This window comes from Condylostylus longicornis, unplaced genomic scaffold (assembly GCF_029603195.1).
Source record: "Condylostylus longicornis isolate FDR11 unplaced genomic scaffold, ASM2960319v2 ptg000020l, whole genome shotgun sequence".
Lineage (NCBI taxonomy): Eukaryota > Metazoa > Arthropoda > Insecta > Diptera > Dolichopodidae > Condylostylus > Condylostylus longicornis.
The window spans coordinates 1,351,651-1,370,620 of NW_026577989.1; the positions used below are offsets into that span (position 1 = coordinate 1,351,651).

At 21.3% G+C, this 18,970-nt stretch overlaps 1 protein-coding gene across 1 annotated transcript in view; it reads left to right on the plus strand.

Moving 5' to 3' along the window:
- Nucleotides 1-18,970, plus strand: part of LOC129606636 (nephrin) — a 504,217-nt gene that overhangs the window by 301,142 nt on the left and 184,105 nt on the right. The window contains exon 5 of the mRNA XM_055517050.1: nucleotides 10,928-11,081. Within this exon, the coding sequence (XP_055373025.1) occupies nucleotides 10,928-11,081 (154 nt within the window). The remainder of the gene's footprint in view (nucleotides 1-10,927; nucleotides 11,082-18,970) is intronic.

Here is an 18,970-nt window from a genome sequence, read left to right on the forward strand (position 1 = left end):
TCTTATGTAAAAGTAGGTCAAAAAGAAAATTTTATGAGGAAATTTTCAATACATATTTTATATTATAATATTATAATATTAAATAATATATAAATGTATATTTATATTTACAAAATAATTATAAAATAATCACTATAATACAGCTATATTATATATATATATATATATATATATATATATATATATGTATATATATATATATATATATATATATATAAATGTAGGAGAGTATTTTATATTATTCTTTTAAATTACTACAAGCTATTTAATTTTTATGCCTTAAGAGGTGTTTACAGTTTACATTTTTAAGGATTTCTAATAACCTTCTTTTATACAAAAATTATTTATTTAAATTTTAGTCTATTTTAAAATTCAAAAATATAAAACAATTACAATTAAATTATTACAATTGTTCTCTTCATATAGTTTTAAAATAAACGTTCTGTATAAAAGTTATAGACTAATAATATTATGCTAAAAATTTTGAATATTTTATGTTATATCAAATGAATGAAGTAAACTTTTAATTAATTTCATACTTTAATCTCAAAAATTATTACATAATTCTGATATATATACTTCTATTCATATTAATTATTTACTTATAATTTCTTGTATATTTTATTTTCCCTATAAATGAATTTCTATATGATTAAGATATAATTCACTTCTATTATTAATTTACAAATTCAATAAAATTTTTTTTAATTTCAAAATTTTATCTTTAGTTTTATATTATTAGTGTTTATTGAAATAATAAATGAAATTGTAAAAATTTGTAAATTTCAATACTTAAATTATTTATTATTAAAAATTAATTAAAATATTTTGATAATCCAAAATTTTAATTTACAATTCTATTTTAAAACTCAAGTCCAATATGTAAACAAAAAAAAAAAATTATTTTCAGTTGTCTTGCATCGTCAAAATGTTTTGAAGGAAAAATATGTTTCAAATAGAAACTAGCATCTCATAGTATAAAGCAATTTGAAGAATAATTTGTCGGCAGTTAATTTATACCTCTGTAGCTCAGTTGGTACAGTGTCCGTCTAGAAAGCGGTAGGTTACTGGTTCGAATCCAGTTCGAGGAGAAAAATTTTCTTAATTTTTTTTTTAATTTATCAGAAAAATTCTGCCTTTAACTCGTTCCTTTGAATATATTATCCATCTGTTCAGCAATTATTTCAAGAAATTTCTATTGTTTTAAAAAGCCTTCTGAAGACTTTATTGCCAATTTTTTTTTTCTCATTTAATTACCTTACGCTAATGTATTTTAACATAATACATATTTTAAGAATTAATAAAATTTGATTATAAGTACACACAAATATTTAAAATAATTTTCCAACAATAAAACCGGAAAAATTCGCTTGGAGATATTTAATACATATTAAGAATCAATTGCCAGGGTTAACTAATTCTTACTCGTATCATTCATGTGCGTATGTAAAATCATAAAAATCTTTGACATTATCTTAAAAAATTTTGAAAAATTTAATAAATTTCACCCTAAGAATTATTATTTTTAATTTGAAATAATTTTAATTTTTAATCCTGTTTCCAAAATTGCATAATATAAAATACAGGGAATCAAGCTAGTAGTGCAATTTTCTTAAATTTTTCTTTCACTGTAATAATAAGAACATTTGTGGCAGAAATAATCAAGTTATGGGAACAGTTTCGTATATCTACATTGAGGTTTGACGTAGTAATATAAACAATCATGATTACATAAAGTGTTGTTCTTGCTATGTGCTGTTAATTTTGTAAAACATATTATTGGAATTCTTAATCTCAATTAAAAAAATTTACAATTCATTATTGCGAATAAAATTTATTTCGATGAATGGAATGAAAATAGCTACACATCCTACATGAAAATAAGAGTTCAAATTTCAAAATTGATATTCGAGGTTATTTATGCCTAGGCCAAAATTCCATAGTTTATTTAAAACAAATTTAAGATCAACGAAAACACTGACAATTGTATTAGCAAAACCAAAGAAAATATTCCAGTTTTTAAATTGAAAAAAGAATTTCGCCCTCATATTAATTGGTAACGAAGGCTAATAAAAAAAAAAATTTCTGTTTTTTTTTTGGAAAAGCAAAGTATTATCATATTTTTTGAAAAAGTTTTCTTAGAAATTTAATTTTATAGTTAATCATACAAGAAATGAAAATAAAACAAAAATAAAAACAAATAATGGGGTAAAATAAATTCCCGGTAAATTTGTATTTTAAAATTTATTATTTTTCGATAAGTTATTATAAATATAATATTGTGTGTTACATACGTGTGTGTGTGTGCACAATAATCTTTTGCGTTCAAAAATACCTAGTATTTATTTATTTACCTACATACATTCAAAAAAAAATTTATGAATAAAATGTAGAGAAAAAATGTTTTATGGTTTTTTGACTTTTTAAGTCCTTTTTTCATTTTATACTTTTTAAGTGAAAGGTGAGCTATACAACCTACATTTTTATACTTAACTTACTGGCTCATTGATTTTATTTAATTGTTTTTTTCGTAACTTTTTCGTAATATTCTTAGAATTTCAATTTTCATTTTAAATAAACAAAAGAAAACTCAAAGACTTTTACTTAAAAAAAAAAATTGTTTTTCGTATTTATTTAATTTTTTTCAATTTGGTAATAAAAAATACACGTGTACACGTTTGTGCATATATTGCTGATGAGTAAAACTCTCCTGATAATCGATTTTCAAATCTATATTATTATGATTAATAACAAATTGTTTTGATAATTTGAGAATAAAATTTTTTTTTGTTAATATACTTGCCCACTTTTATGTACCTAAGTTAGCGGTTATAAAACAAAAATATTTGAGAATGAATTAAATTTCTGTGTTTTCTTTTAATTTTTAAGAAACATTTCAATCTTATTCGTCACATATCAATTTTGCTATATACACAGTTCTATATAGATCCAATATATGAACTTGATTTGGTTTAAATTTCGTCTGGTTATGTTAAATTTTTTGCAAATTTTTGATTGATTATGTCAGCTTGGCTATAGTTGAAACCCTCTTCATTCATAATAACATCTATAAATATAGATAACAGCTCGAGGAAAGAGGACTCAGACAGTGCGCCAACTGGAGGGGTATCACTATCCTGAAGACAGCTAACAAGGAGACATTCATAATCTTATTCAGAATTTAATTTTGATTTCTGTGAAAAAACTGTGAGAGAAGAATAAGCCGGTATGATACTGCTCTTAGCTGAATGAGATGCTTACGAGAGCAGCAGAAGATGCAAGCCAAATACAAGATGTCGAAAAACAATTCAATTATCTCGGCACCGTAATATCGACAACCGGAGATGGTCAAAAATGGTATAAAAAAAGTCAGGTTAATGCTGGCTAAGACGACATATGTGAAAATATGGGCCATTTGGAAATCTTCACATTTGTATGACTCCGAAAAATGGCTAACGAAAAATGAACATATAAACAACACATAGGTATTCACAAATAGATACCATAACATCATCTGTCGAATATTCAGATCAGTGTTAAACAGTAATTTACACATTACACTCCATATAGATCAGAAATATTTTCTCCGAATCATCTTATTTCAACCATGTTTAACGAAATTATATATTATGCAAATTTTATTTGCAATTTTAAATAGAATTTTTTTTACAAAAATTATTTTATCTACAGAATTTCTTATACTATACCATTTTGTGTAAATGAATATTTATTAAAAGGGACTTGAATTAAAATTTTATTACACTTAAATGGTAATATATTTTTACTTATATAACATAAGTAATTTTAAAAAGTCATTTAAAATTATTGTGTATGTGTATATAATATGTAAACATAAAATATTATGCAGCTATATTCGTTAGCAATTAAAATCAATCAGTATAAAATCAATTATTAGTTTTTAATGTTGTGTCATCGAATATAAAATTTCAACCCATAAACTTACGGTTTGATTTTAGGTTAACATTTATATATAATATTTGTCTACATATATATTGTGTATGTAGTGTAAATCATCACTACATATGTACACTTGTATGCATAATTTTATCTAAGGAATACGAGTGCATATAGAAGGTATTATTCGTATAATGAAAATCAATTACATTATACTTATACATAATGTATAAAGAATATAGAATATAAATATGTGCTGTTATCACAAAAATCATTCAAATGACATAAATATATTGTTCAGAAATGAAAGAAACTAAATGAAAATTGTATGTATATAGTTAAATTATTTTGAAGAATTTTTTTGTTTTTTTAGATAATATACGAAATGTGTCCCTAAGAATACTAAAAGTAGTAAAATATAAAACAAAGACACAAAAAAAAAACGAAAAAAAAAAATAACTGAAAAAGAGAATTGTGTGCGAATGAAATCTTCTGAATGGAAAATTTTCAAAAGGAATTAATGATAATTATTTAATATCCTTTTTAAATGATGACGATTTCTCTATGATTGAAGTCCATTTTCATTTAAGATAGCATTTATGAAGAAATTCAATCTATATTATAACATTTATATAGTTATTGTATAATTAATGTGTTCCATATGGTATAATTCAGAAATATGTGTTACATAAATAAACTGATGTACATATATTATACAATCACATGTACACACATAATTTTCTTGAATTTTAGTTATAGTGCGTTGTTAGTTAGTTACGAATTTGCTGATGATTGATTGATTGAATATTTAATGTTAAAAGTTATTTACATATATTTTACATGCATAATATATACATATATTTTTGTATGATGTATATAACATTGATGTATGCAAATTGTAGATTTGTATGTGAGAAAATCGGAATATAAAAAGAATCCTTTCCCAGTCAATAATCATATTCAATTCTTGTCAATTCAATTTTTAATTTTTGTTTTTTTTTTTTCGTTTTTACTTTTTGATCTTCATTCTTTGTTTTTTTTTTTTTGTTTTTAATTTATATTCAAAAGTCAATCAAAAAATTTTATGTTTATATCATTTCGAATTTTACATTTTTTTGTTCTGTTTTTATAAAATGAAAATATGCTTTATGATAAAAATTTGATTTCTGTTTTACTTTTTTATTGTAATTTTAATTAAAACTAGAACTACACTTTTTAACAATGATTCAATTTTCATGTTTTAATACTATAGTAATTATATAAATTTGTTATTGTCAATAGCATTTTAAAATTACAATTGACTGACATATTATGGGTATGTGTATGCAAATAGAGAAAAGAAAAATATAAACGAAATATTTACTATTCATCTTCTACTTCCAATTAAATACTAAAATATGTCCTTGTAAATTTGTTTAAAAATAATTTTCTGACATTATTATGAAAGCAATTGAATTATCAAATAGATTTAGAAAAGTGTTAAAAAATAGTTAGCTATCGTTGTTTCTAAAGTATTATGTATGAGTAATTTTGAAAAGCAAAAAAAAAATTATAATTTTATAGTAGCAATGAATATTCATTTGCATGTAATTATTGTTTTGGCATGAGATTTTATCTTTTCTTAATTCCATTAAATCTTATGGGAAAGGCAAAAAATTTATCTTATGTCGTTTTTTTTTTAAATGAAAAATTAACTAATTTCTTGGATGAAGAAAAAGAACTAATGATTTTAGTTATTTTTGCATTTTAATTAAATTAGAAAAAATTGCATATATTACGGCGTTCCTATATAAGATAATGTTGAATATAAAATTGTAATTAAAATTGTTGTTATTAAGTTTTAAATTATAATTTTTGTTTGTTAATGCTTTTCTTACATTAAGTTCTTTGTTTGGAAACAGTAAAAATAGTTGTACTTATAGAAATTAACAAGGTTTGGTAATTAAACCTTATTTATAGTTCATAATTTTATGGCACAATGACTAATTTGTGACAAATAATATTTTCAGTTTAATATAGTAGTTTCTGACTATTATGGCAGAGTTCATAATTTTGTCTCTTATTCTATTTTATTTGATTATTTTGAAAAATATTTTATATAAGTTCGAATTTTAATATATTTTTAAAGTATCATAAAAATTTTTTAAAAGAAATAAGATAATTTTTTCGAAGTGCTTTTATTTTTGAAATTAAGATTGTTACTCGTATATTGAGCATTTTAACACTATTCACTCATTTAATTCTCTGACATTGAAACAATTTCATTTCACAAAATATTGTAATTTCTACTTTGATTTTGGATTACTATATATTTTCCTTTATACCTTTCCTATAAATGTTAACAAATTTTCGAAAAATTGCAATCAGGTGCATTTCATGCCAAATTTAAATCTCTTCTTTAACTCATAATTATTATAGAGCTTAAATGTATACCAATATACAAAAACCCTTTTTATAGTTTTACAATTATATTCACAAAGACGTACGAATTTTAAAGCAAGAAAAAAAAATAATTCTTTCATTTAGAAAGCATTTTACTAGTTTTAATAGTTATTTTTATTTCTTTGTATTATATGCAAAATGTCAATAGCAGTTACGATTAAATAATAAAGAGTTGTAAAGAGTACATAGCAGGTAGCTACATATATATATACCATTTCAAAAATAATATTATAAACTTGAAAAGGAAAATAAAAAAAAAATAAAACTAGGATAAAAAAATTTGTTTTATATGGTTACTGATTTTCTCTTTTTCCTATTAATGGAAAATTTTGTTAGAGCCTACGATATACATTGAAGAGAATAATGTTATGTAGTTAGGTAAACAGAATAAAGAAAATAAAACCAAAAAAATAAAATTTAAATTATAAAACTGTATTTATTTAATTTGGTTAAACAACAAGAACAGAAATAATTTTTCAGTTTACTTGTTTTTGGTTTATTGTGTATGGATGCAATGCTAACACTTTTGCTTTACTTTATGTTCTTGCTATTATAAAGGCATTTTTTTTTTTTTGTTATCCTATATATGAACGCAAATTGGTATTTTACACAAAATTTTTCAATCTATTAAAAAACTAGCTGTATATAGTTTCTATATAATGCAAAATTTTTAATACCAAGTGCATGTTTACGAGTGCAATACAATGTTTTTTTTACATATTTATAGGCATTTTTAAAAAACCTATGACAATTTTATATAAAATGCGGTATAAATGAGATTGAATATGATGTGAAAATTCTGATTGCTGTTTAATTGTACTACGGTATTTTCTTTTTTTTTTTTTTCTTAAATGACATGAAAGTATACGTTTTTTTCTAAAATTTTTTTTTTAGAAATTTAATTGTATTTCAATGCTTTAATACTTCACATGTATATTTTAATTTTGTTTTTTTTTTTTTGCATGTTTTTTTTGTTTTTCAATATCTTGGGGTAATTTTAACAATTTCTAATTTATTTATACATGTTTTTTGTATTGTTTTGTACTCTGAAATTCGTTTGTACGCTTAAAAAACTCTTCTTTTTCTGTATACGAAGTGTTATACACGTATAGGTATTTGTATAAAGTATATGTATATGTAATGATAAGGGAATATTGTATATTGAAATACACAACATAAAAAAAAAAAAAAATAATTCTGTTCATTATTTACCTATTGTTAATTATTCTGTTGATTGTGTTTTTAACACGCTTCAAATAATTGCTCTAGCTACTGTAATTCTATATATGTACATAATACATACATGTATATACGTATATTATAAAACAATTTTATAATTTCAACATTTTTCAACCAGAGATGAATATTGTAAAGAAAAGTAGTTATTTTGTGTTTACATTTTTCTGTTTTTGCATATTTTCATAGTTTGAATTTTTTTTTTTTTTGTTTTCCCAAAAAAAGAGAAGAAAATGAAAAGGGAAGAAATATGAACAAAAATTTTCATTGTTATATATGTATATATATATGGTATTATTATATTGGAGGAAAAATATTTACGCTTCATGAAGCTTAAATTGAAAACTTTATTTTTCTGGGTTTTTCTTTTAGCAAAATGACGAGTATAACTAGGTATTTTTAATTTTAAATAAGAAACAGCAATCAGACATGAATGTGAAATTAATTATGTACATATTTCATTTTGTTTTTTTTTTTTTTTTAAATTGTTTTTATTTTAATTTGCTGTACAGCTACACGGTATGTAGAGTATACATTGAAATAACGTATATGGTTTAATGAATAATAACATACAAAAACACTTTAATAACAGACTAACAATTTTTTAAACAATTTTGGGAATTTTTTAAGATATATAGATGCATATATATATATATATATATATATATTAACTCTTATATAAGCTGCATAAATGTACAACTTGACTTAATGAAAAAACTTAACAAAAATACTTAAAAATTTTTTAAAGTTTTATGAATTAAGAAAAATTTCATTTGTAATTTGATTTTGAAAATTAAGTATTTTAACAAACTTAAGTTGCACAAATTCATAAATTTTTTTTAGAAAATTCTTCTTAATTTTATTAATTTGATTTACAACCGAACTGAAAACTTTCATTATAAACATTTCTATGGATTAGAGAATTTCAAAATTACATCTAATAAATTTTTTCATCACACCTTCTCTAACTATATAAGTTTTTTTTTTTATCTATTTGGAAAATAATTTGCAAATAGTGTGTCGTTTACATTTCCTGTTTCCTATGCTTTGATGAATTTCGATTTTTTGCCGATATTTTTTAATCAAATATTTGAATATAAACAAAATATTTATTTTATTTTATATTTTTTTTTGTCAAATATTTGAATTATTCATTTCGCCTTTCGCATGAGTTCAAATTATAAATGAATTTTATTTAAATATTTTGCAATATTTTTTATATTATTATAGAATAACGTACAGCATAAAATTGAATATCAAATAAAATGCAAGATAGTATAATATAATTATAAATATTAATGAAAGTTTCAAATAAATATTCCAAAAAATGAAAAACGAATAGAAAAGGCAATGAAATTATTTTTAATAAAAAACTTAAATTTCTTTTCTTTTTCATTAAAAAAAATATTTTTTTTTTTAGGGATTTAAATGTATATAAATACAAAAAAATTCAATTTAATTTCTCGAATGCTCTATTTACTTTGTTTACTTATAATTCAAAGGTTTTATTTATTTGTCAAAATTTAAAATATTATTTTGCTCTTTTAAAATTTTTCAATGCTTGACGCAAATTAAATTTTATGCGATTCCTTAAAATAAGTAATTCAAACAAAGACCCAAATGATTTTAATTTCAAACCAGTCATGGTTGAATTCATAACAGAACCATGATTCATAACAGAATCATGAGAGAAAGGTCAAATTTCAATGCTATTAAAATTGATTTGTCAGCCACTTACCAGGGCTTTCAAGCTTTTCTTGTCATAAAGCATGACATATTCCTTTTGTAAAATTTTAGTTAAATGCAAAAAACAATTAAGTACAAATAGAAATTCTATATTAAGAATTTTTCAAGCATCAATATTTTGTATGTAATTCATTAAGTTATAGTGTATGGAATACTGTCCCGTTCAACATACTGTTCGCTTTCTATTTTATAAAATATTTTGTTTAAATAATTTAGGAAAAATTGTATTAAAAAAATTATTAAATTTTTAATTGATTTTCAAAAAAAACAAAGAACTGAAAATGGCTTTAAAAATTGCATAGTTTTTTTTTTTTTTAAATAATAATTTCATTTATGTAGAAAATAACAAAATAGAAACATATGGGAGTTTTTTTTTTTACAATTTTAAATCCTGTAGAACATCTCCTAATAATTATTACATCAGCTTTATTTTCGACATTTTCTTTTTATCTTTTATTTAATTTCCATTGTTTTGTTTTTTTTTTTTTAATAATAATAATAAAATACAATAAAATTCACAGGGCCTATGAAAGCATTTAATTTAATATCCAAACATGAAACAATTACATACTTTACATATATAAACATTGTAATCTGATTATAAAATTTTATATTGTAATTTTTTTTTTTTTTCGTTTTAATTTTTATTAATAGTGAAAATAAAGAATTAAAATAATAATATTATAAAAACTGTTAAAATAGAATTGGAAAATTATTGGTAAAATTGATTATTTACAAAAAAAAAAAAAAAAATAATAATAAAAAAAAATTAACATTGATTTATTAAGCAGAGAAAAGCCAGTAATAAAGCAATTTTTAAATGACCGCAACACAACTGCTTCTGGCTGACTGGTTAATTGGTACAATGCGTAATAATATCTGTAAAAAATAATTGTAAAATGCAATAATCATAATAATAGTAATACAAAAAAAAAACAAAAAAAATTAATAATCATAATAATGATGAAAAATTTTTGATAAGAGATTTTCATTCGCATTAAATTAATTGCTATTGCTTTTATTAATATTGTTGAATTGATGATGACGGCAATAATGATTATTATTGTATTATAGTGATAATAATTGTGAGAGTGATAATATTATTTCAATTTTTTTTTTTTGTTTTTTTTTTCATTTTTATTGACAGTAACATTTCATATTTGTTCACACTAAAATACATTACAAAACATATACGTATATGTATGTATGCAAATCGATATATATATGAAGATGTTTCTGATATTAAAGTTAATCAAACTCAGTGAATAATTTGGATTACGTATAATTTAAGTGAAAGTATACTTAATGCAAAATATAAATTTTACCTACATTATTTTAAGAATATCCTTGCTGTCGCTTTATGAGAAAAAATAAAACAACTGTTCCAGAGTAAAATAATGCATAGTTTGTAAATGAAGCTTTGTTTTGTTGGAATCGTATAGGAGTAAAAATTCTTGTTATTTAAAAATAATGATTTGAAAATAATTTTTTTTTTAATATTTTTAAAAAATATATATATATAAAATTGATATCTTTTTCTTTTATAATATTTTTAATGAATTTTTTTTTTTTTTCAATATATTTATAGATCCTCCAGGGCCTCCATATATTGAAGGTTATACACAAGGTGAAACTTTAAGAAGAGGACAACAGGTAGAATTAGTATGCCGAAGTCGAGGTGGTAATCCACCAGCTCAATTAATTTGGTATCAAAATAAAACTCAAGTACGAATGGCGTATAGGTAAGTGATATACTATAAATTATATTAAAATTTTATGCTAGCTGTTGAATTCATTATATTATAACTACTTATTTTCTAACGTATTAAATTGACAATAATGATTCTTGTATTGTATTATTATTGATTGATTGGTTAACGTTGCCGGTGCAGTAGATCCACCCCACAAATTAGCAAAAATGCACCATTTTACTACCACTATTATGTGAATACCAGGTAACTTGAGAAATCCATCTTATCTTCGATATCTCCCCAGAGCCGTACACTGACAGAGATAGTGAAAAATGGTCTTGTTCTTATATTATATCTCCTATCAGTTGGACACGTTGTGCCAAAAGGCAATCACATCCTAACCCAGGCTCCTCCAACGGCCAATGCCTCTTGTAGACTCCGCTATATTCCTGTGAGAAATTGTCAGAAGCCCATCCGATTTCCTAAGGTCCTATTTTTTCTCACCTAGTGAGTAAATAAATGATAGAAACATGCGAGAAACAAATTTGTGTCACACTTCATAAACAATAGTGTATAACAATATTATAAACAGGCAAACAAATAATAAAATGAAATTAGATTTCTGTCCTTTTTTTTGCATTTTTATAAATAACTTTTATAAATTTGAACGATTTCACCGTAAATTATAAAATATTTGAAATTGGATATACTTACCTATATTACGTAATTAATTCAATTTTTAAAATAAATTGCATGATTGTTATCCAAAATGAATTTTAATTTAATTTTTTATTTGTATTCTAATATTTTTCTTTTTCACATATAAATTAGACATACAATTCTAATCTAATTTTATACAAAAATAATTTAAAAATTGCCCTAAAGCTTTATAAAAGTAACTCTAATAAATAATTGATATTCAAAATAATAATTCAATATTTATGATTTTTATTATTGTATTTATTTAATTTTTTTTCAAAATTATAAAATTTATGTTACACGCTTATCAGAAATGTTCATTTCATGTTCTAATAAAATTTTATAATTTGATAAAAATTATAATAGCACATAATTTTATTGGCAGGTAATCTATTAAGAGAAAAAAAAAATTAGAATAATTAAAACATAATATTATAATTTTTATAAAAGAGAAATCAACAAATTACATTTTGTTGGGGTCTACCAGGTAACCGGAATAACCCGGAATACCCAGTATGTAGTATAACATCATTTGGTATCTATTTTGAAAATCACTCCTACAACACAAATATTGTATAGAATTTAATTGTGATTTGATTTTTTAAAATAAATTGATAGCACAAGGAAAAGTGATAATAGAAGTGATGATTTAACCAGCTTTGTGAAAAGATTAATAACTTAATTCGACTGAATTTCTTTTTATTACAAAAGGATTCTTAAAATATTAATATTAATACATACTACGATTTGTAAATTTCTATAAATTACGATTTCATTATAATCAAATAGAAATTTTATTAGAAATTCTTCAATATACAAAAAATTAGCTTAGCTATAAAAAAAGAAAAATAAAAATTTTAAAAAATTTCGATTGAAATATTCCAGAAGAATAACTATCAAACCTAATGCAAGATAAAATTATGTTTGTTTCTATTTGAATTCAATTACGTTTTTCATTCGAAGCTGTAAGTGGATTGTAGTATTTTCAAGCATCATACTCGATAATATTTTTCTGTTTTCCTAGTGGAAATATTATGGTTTTAAATTCTTTTTATTATGATATCACACTCCTGTAATTACAATGATAATTTCAGTACATTCTTATTAATAATTCCATTATCAGCTTTTTGTGTTTTATTCATAATATATTAAAGCCATCTTCTTTGTTTTTTGTTGTTATATTTTTGGGCGTTATAAATTAAGATCAAAACAATTAGAAAAATTATATATAAAATCAGGATGAAAGAAATCGAACATATAACGAAAATTGTGTTCTTTTCCGAAATTATTTTTCAAATTGAACTTTTCGGTAATAAATAACCAACGTTTTCGAGATAAATCCGAAGAACATTAATATTAACCTTCTTTATTCATACAAAATTTAGTTTAGTATCCTGTAAATCGCACCTGTAATAAAAATACATAAATATATTAGCAACTTATATGAAATCACACTCAAATAAATGTGAGTTAATTTCAATGAATACCGCAATAATTCCACAAATTTCTGTAATTTTAAATATCGAAACTAAATCTTGGAAATTATTAGAATAATATTCGTTAACAGTGAAATATAAAAATTCTTTGTAAAAGAACTTGTTTCATAGCGCCAATTATTTATGGTGTTAAGATATAATATTATAACCTAATTAGGTTTTCCTAATGACTATATTAAATTTTTTTAAATATTTTTTTTTTAAATTGTGGTTATCATTGTAATATTATGAACATTCTAATAAATAATGCATATATTTGTATGAATGTTATAGAAATGCAAAAAGTTCAAAATTGATTTTGTATAAATTTTTTAATTTTAAACATATTTGTGAATTCTATTGAAAGAATAATTATGCGAATTATAATTTATTTGGAGTACCATGGATGGAAATTATAGAAACAAAAAATTCAATTGAATTTATTTTATTATGATTCGTTAGTCAGAATAATATTGTTAATAATGTTATTGTTTATACAATATTTAGCCTTAAAAATAAAAGAAATAAGAAAATTCATAATCGAATTATTTTCAATGAAAAAATTATAAAGACTATTGCTAGAATAATCGTACTAGTTGTAATTTTAGTAAATTTTAACACAATTGAATCAATAAAATTCTGTAACATTCTGAATTTTCTAATTTCAATAAATTTTATGTTTTATGTGTTCACTAAAGTAAAGTAAAATAATAATTCAAAAATTTCAGAATGAAAAGAAATTTTGGAATGATATTAGTTTCTGCAGTATTTCTAATATTTTGAAAATTGTTTACAACGCCTTTTTTTATTATTTAACTATAGTTTGACAACAAAATATCTATATTAAAACTTATTCAAAAATTTCCATAAAATACACTCATTTTTCATAATAATCACCAAGTATTTTAATATTGAATTAAATTTAATCTTGAAATTAATTTTAATGTTTCTTATAAAAAAAAAATAAAAACAAAAAAATTTAATGGTAACACTCTTGTCATTAAGAATTTATATATAATTTAATTATATACGATTTTATAACATAATATCAAAATGTAGAATAAATTGTTTAAAATAAATTTTTTGCTTGCACCAAAAATTTGTAATACATAATATGAAATATACAATGCGACATTTCATAGCAATTAATTCTTATAACATAAAATATACATTTTTCATATATATACTATGGTTTTATTATGTATACATAGGTAATAAAATTTTTGAAATTATTCTATTGAATATTTTACATTATTATTTAAAACAAGTTTAAAATAGGAAAATCTTTTAAATTATATATTAGTATAAAATTATACTAATAGCCTATAAAATTTCTAAATAATAAATTAATAAATTTTAAATTTAAAATGTTATATTATTTCTCCTGCACTTATTGTATACAAATGTATATATACATTTAAAATATTTAAATATATTGAATATTGCACATAAATATACCTTGAGCATTTTGTAAAGAAAATTTAAATATTACAATATTTATGTATTTATTATACAAATGAATAATTAATAATACTGAACATGACTTAGTATATAATATAAATTTTAAAATATTATACAAAAAATATATTTGCTATATTATATTAAAACAATAATAAAAATAATATTAAAAATATCCAGAAAATATAGAGGAATTTTAAGATTAAAAATTTATTCAAAAATTAATTACACGCTTTTTAGAGCTTAAAATTAAAATTTATACATTTTGAATATAGTTACAATAAAATATACAAATAAGTATAATTGAATTTAATAATAACGTTATTTCAATTCAATGTTAAAGGATTTAAATTTATGAATAACATATATATGTATATTATATAAAACATATCGTTTAAATAATAAAATTGATATAAAGTTGACCGATCAAAAACAATATGTAAATTAAATATTGAAATAAGCAAATTTTTTATTTTTATTTTATTTCTATTCAACTTTTTTATTTGATTTCTAAAATGAAAGATTAAATGGATTTTTAAAACAGAATTATTGTTATATTCATATAACTAAATTCTTATCCTGTAAATTATTCTGAATAAAAAATTATAGTTACCAGTTAAGTGCAAGTATAGTTTCTTCACTACATATTAAACTTTAAAAATTTTCTTAATTGGAAGTTAAGAACTGATGACTGCAATATAACAACTTTAATAAACAAAATTTTTATGAAAATTTGAAAATTATTGCACGAAAAATTACGATATAAAATGAGGCATTTTTAAATAAATTTGAAATAAGTACAATTTTACGTATAGTACAAAATAAGTGCACATTATTTTTTTATTAAACCAAAAAAATGAAAAATTGTGAATAAAATTCTTTTCCATTCCCACTGTAAGTATACCATAAATTCATTATATTTTAAATTACCATAATAATTTATAAATAAAATGTAAATGTCATCAAATTACAAAAACTTTGACAAAAAAAAAAAAAAAATAAAAAAAATTATACAAGTATTTATTGTACGTTATAAATTTCATTATTAAAAAAACAAAAAGGGAAATTTTTTTTTGTTCCTGAAATTATGCAATAATTTAAAAAATTTCTTTGCGATAAATTTATTTATACATGCACATTATTCCAATAGCTACATTGTAACAATGGTTTTAATTATAAAGGTATACAAAAGTGGTTTTTTATTTAAATATTTTTGATATTTTATTTAATTTAACCTCAAAAAATTTTAACACATTTTATACAAATAAAATACGTACATATTATTGTATAATATACTGTATGTATATTATAATTGTATACAACGACATAGTTAATGGGGAAAGTGGAAAAAAGAAATTTGTTTATTTTTATTATTTTTAAGGTGAAAATCATAATATTTTGTACATTTTAATTACAATGTGATATTGGACACCTTTAATGTAAAATATATAAGAGGATATGTCGTACATTGGGAAGAATAACGACACAACTCAAAAATATAACTGTGATTTCCGAAATTTAAAATGAGGGACTCAGTGCATTAGTGGTCTATCCAATATTTTTGCAAAATTGATTTATTAGTATAAATAGATCTGTATAATGGCCTTAACAATTATTTTATATTTCCGAAACACTTAATATACTTCTCTATATTGATATAAGTTTGTTTTCCTTTTAAAAATTTGCTTAAAAATTAAGTATTTAAAATTTCAATCGCAATTTACTCGAAATATCATTTTTGCAAGTAGGTGACTAATGCGATGAGCGCCTCATATAGCTAATTGTAAATTACTATCGAAATCTAAAATGTATTATTTTGTTGCAGAAAGGCTTTCTATAATAGCAATAGAAGCAAGATTGCGACTCTACATTTTGACTTATGTCATTGTTCTCGCAAGTATGCGATGTATAGATGCGTTTATATAATAATTTATATAAGAGTATATGAAATAAGTATGGAAATTGTTATGTATTTGCTTACTTATGCAAGTATATTTAAATTCATTTCATATTATGATACGTAAAAGAATCTGAGAAATGGCCTCATATTCCACATTAATCAATTTGTTTAATAAAATTTTGTATATTCTTTTTTTAATTTATTACGTATTTTTTTCTAATATAATTATGGTAAAATTCAATTAAATAGTTTTGACTATAAAGAAACTTAATTAGTATAAAATAAAAAATGAGGATTTAATTTTTTTTTTGTCGTTTCTTTCTATACTGTCTTATATAACTAATATAACTTTTTTTTATAAACGAATTATGGCATAAAATTAAAGAATATCTCATAATTATGCACTAAATTGCAATTTTAAGTTTATGAAGTTGCATAAATTTATTAAATTATTCAGATTATTTTTTTCATTTTTCGCATTTCTTTTCTTATTATTATATTCTTTAGCGAATTATTTTTAAATCGAATTTTTCGGGGTGACCTTTTAATTCTTATCTCTAAGAGCTAGAACATAAATTCAAGAGGAAAGTAATTTTTCTTTTTCTACATTTCTTTTTTCTTTTGTTTTTGTTCTTTAAAATAAGAAATTAGTTAAACATTATTCATTTTGTTTTCTGAGTTTATACAAAAAATATTTGGCAAGATGTAAAATTTCATAGAATAAGATCGGAGAAAAAGATAAGTGAAAATTTCAAAATTTGAAATTTATTTATGCAAATTTTGTAAGAATTTTATTAGAAATTTTGCTTAAATTTCATTTTAAAATTTTCAGTATTGGTAATTAAAATTTTGCTTATTAAAGTTTAAGCAGCCTAAAAAAAATATTCCCGAACTGAATATTAATGAAATATAGATGGTTGTTTTTGCTCGAAAAACCAAATCATTTTTGTATATTATCTACATTATATAATGAATTTTGATAAGAACTCAATTTTAAGGATAAAAAGGAATTTTTTCTTTAATACTACCAATTTTTTACTATTCACATATTTTTATTCCAATCCAATTGCTTACCGTAAGTAGGAACTTGTGCAAGGACCATTTAATTGCATAAAAAGTGGGAAAAAAAATGTTTTCTCAAATAACTTCTGACTTTAATAAAGAAAAAACTTTTCTGAGAGAAAAAGTTCTTCGAAATTTATTCCATATTTTCCTTACGTTTTTCTTTTTGTTTTCATTCCTTGACTTGGTTTTATTTTTAATTTTCTTTTTTTTTTATTTTCCTTAAAAACACTGAAAAACTCTTCGTAATATAATATAGTTTTAACAAAATATTCCATATAAAGAGCAAAGAAACGAAATCTATTCAAGAAAATTAATTAAAAGAAAATATTTTGAGAAGAAAATTAATCTGAGAAGAAATAAGAGAGAAAAAAATATGGTGAAAAAAAAAAAAATAAGAAAAAGAAAAAGCGGAGCAAATGAGATAACAATATTCTTGTCTTGGTTAGTATTTCTTACGTTAATTTTTTCTCTTGCATTTATTTTTCTTATTTTCTTTCTCTTATTTTATAGAATTTAGTCGCGCTTCTAGAGAAATTATTTAAATCTGTTAATGGAAAAGAGAATAAGAATAAAAAGTCTTTAAAACTTTTTTGGAGACATATCAATAATCCAATTAGTGTTCTGTATATAATCATTATTAATTCGTATATTCTTTAATAGTTATATATGAATATAACTATTCGTAAATACTTGAAATAATTTCAACAATAACTTAACTAGAAGCTAGTAATATTTTGTAATACATAATTATGTTTAAATATAACTTCATTTAATATTACTTACATTGGTTAATAGCGCTAATAATTAAGATGAAAAATTATTGGTATTTGCATTGAGATTTTTGCAATATATTTTCAAGGGGTTCATATATAAGTATATTATAAAATTAAAATTATTTCTGATTAATAATTAAAATCAAGCTAATTATCAATTAAAATAACAATTTTGTTATAAATATAGCCAATTATCACACTTAGTTAATGATAATTAGAATTTTTCTTATAGTAATATAATAATACAAAGGTAATTGATATCAAAGCATGAATATTAAATTTCGAATTTGATAAAAAAAACACTTCTTCACTCATCTCATATTGGCTTGCTTAATAATCTACTCTAATGTCTGAAAACTTGGTTATATCAACTTGTATTTTCAGATTTATAATAAAATTTTTTCCAAGAACAAATCCTGGAAATCCTTTTTCCAAATATATTCTAAAAAATTATTTTTGTATTTAATTTCAAATTGAGGTTTTAAAAAATAATTTTTTAAGCTAAAAATTTAAGAATTTTCAGAATAAATTCATATGACTATTCCATTACAAATTCATAGTTCTATAATT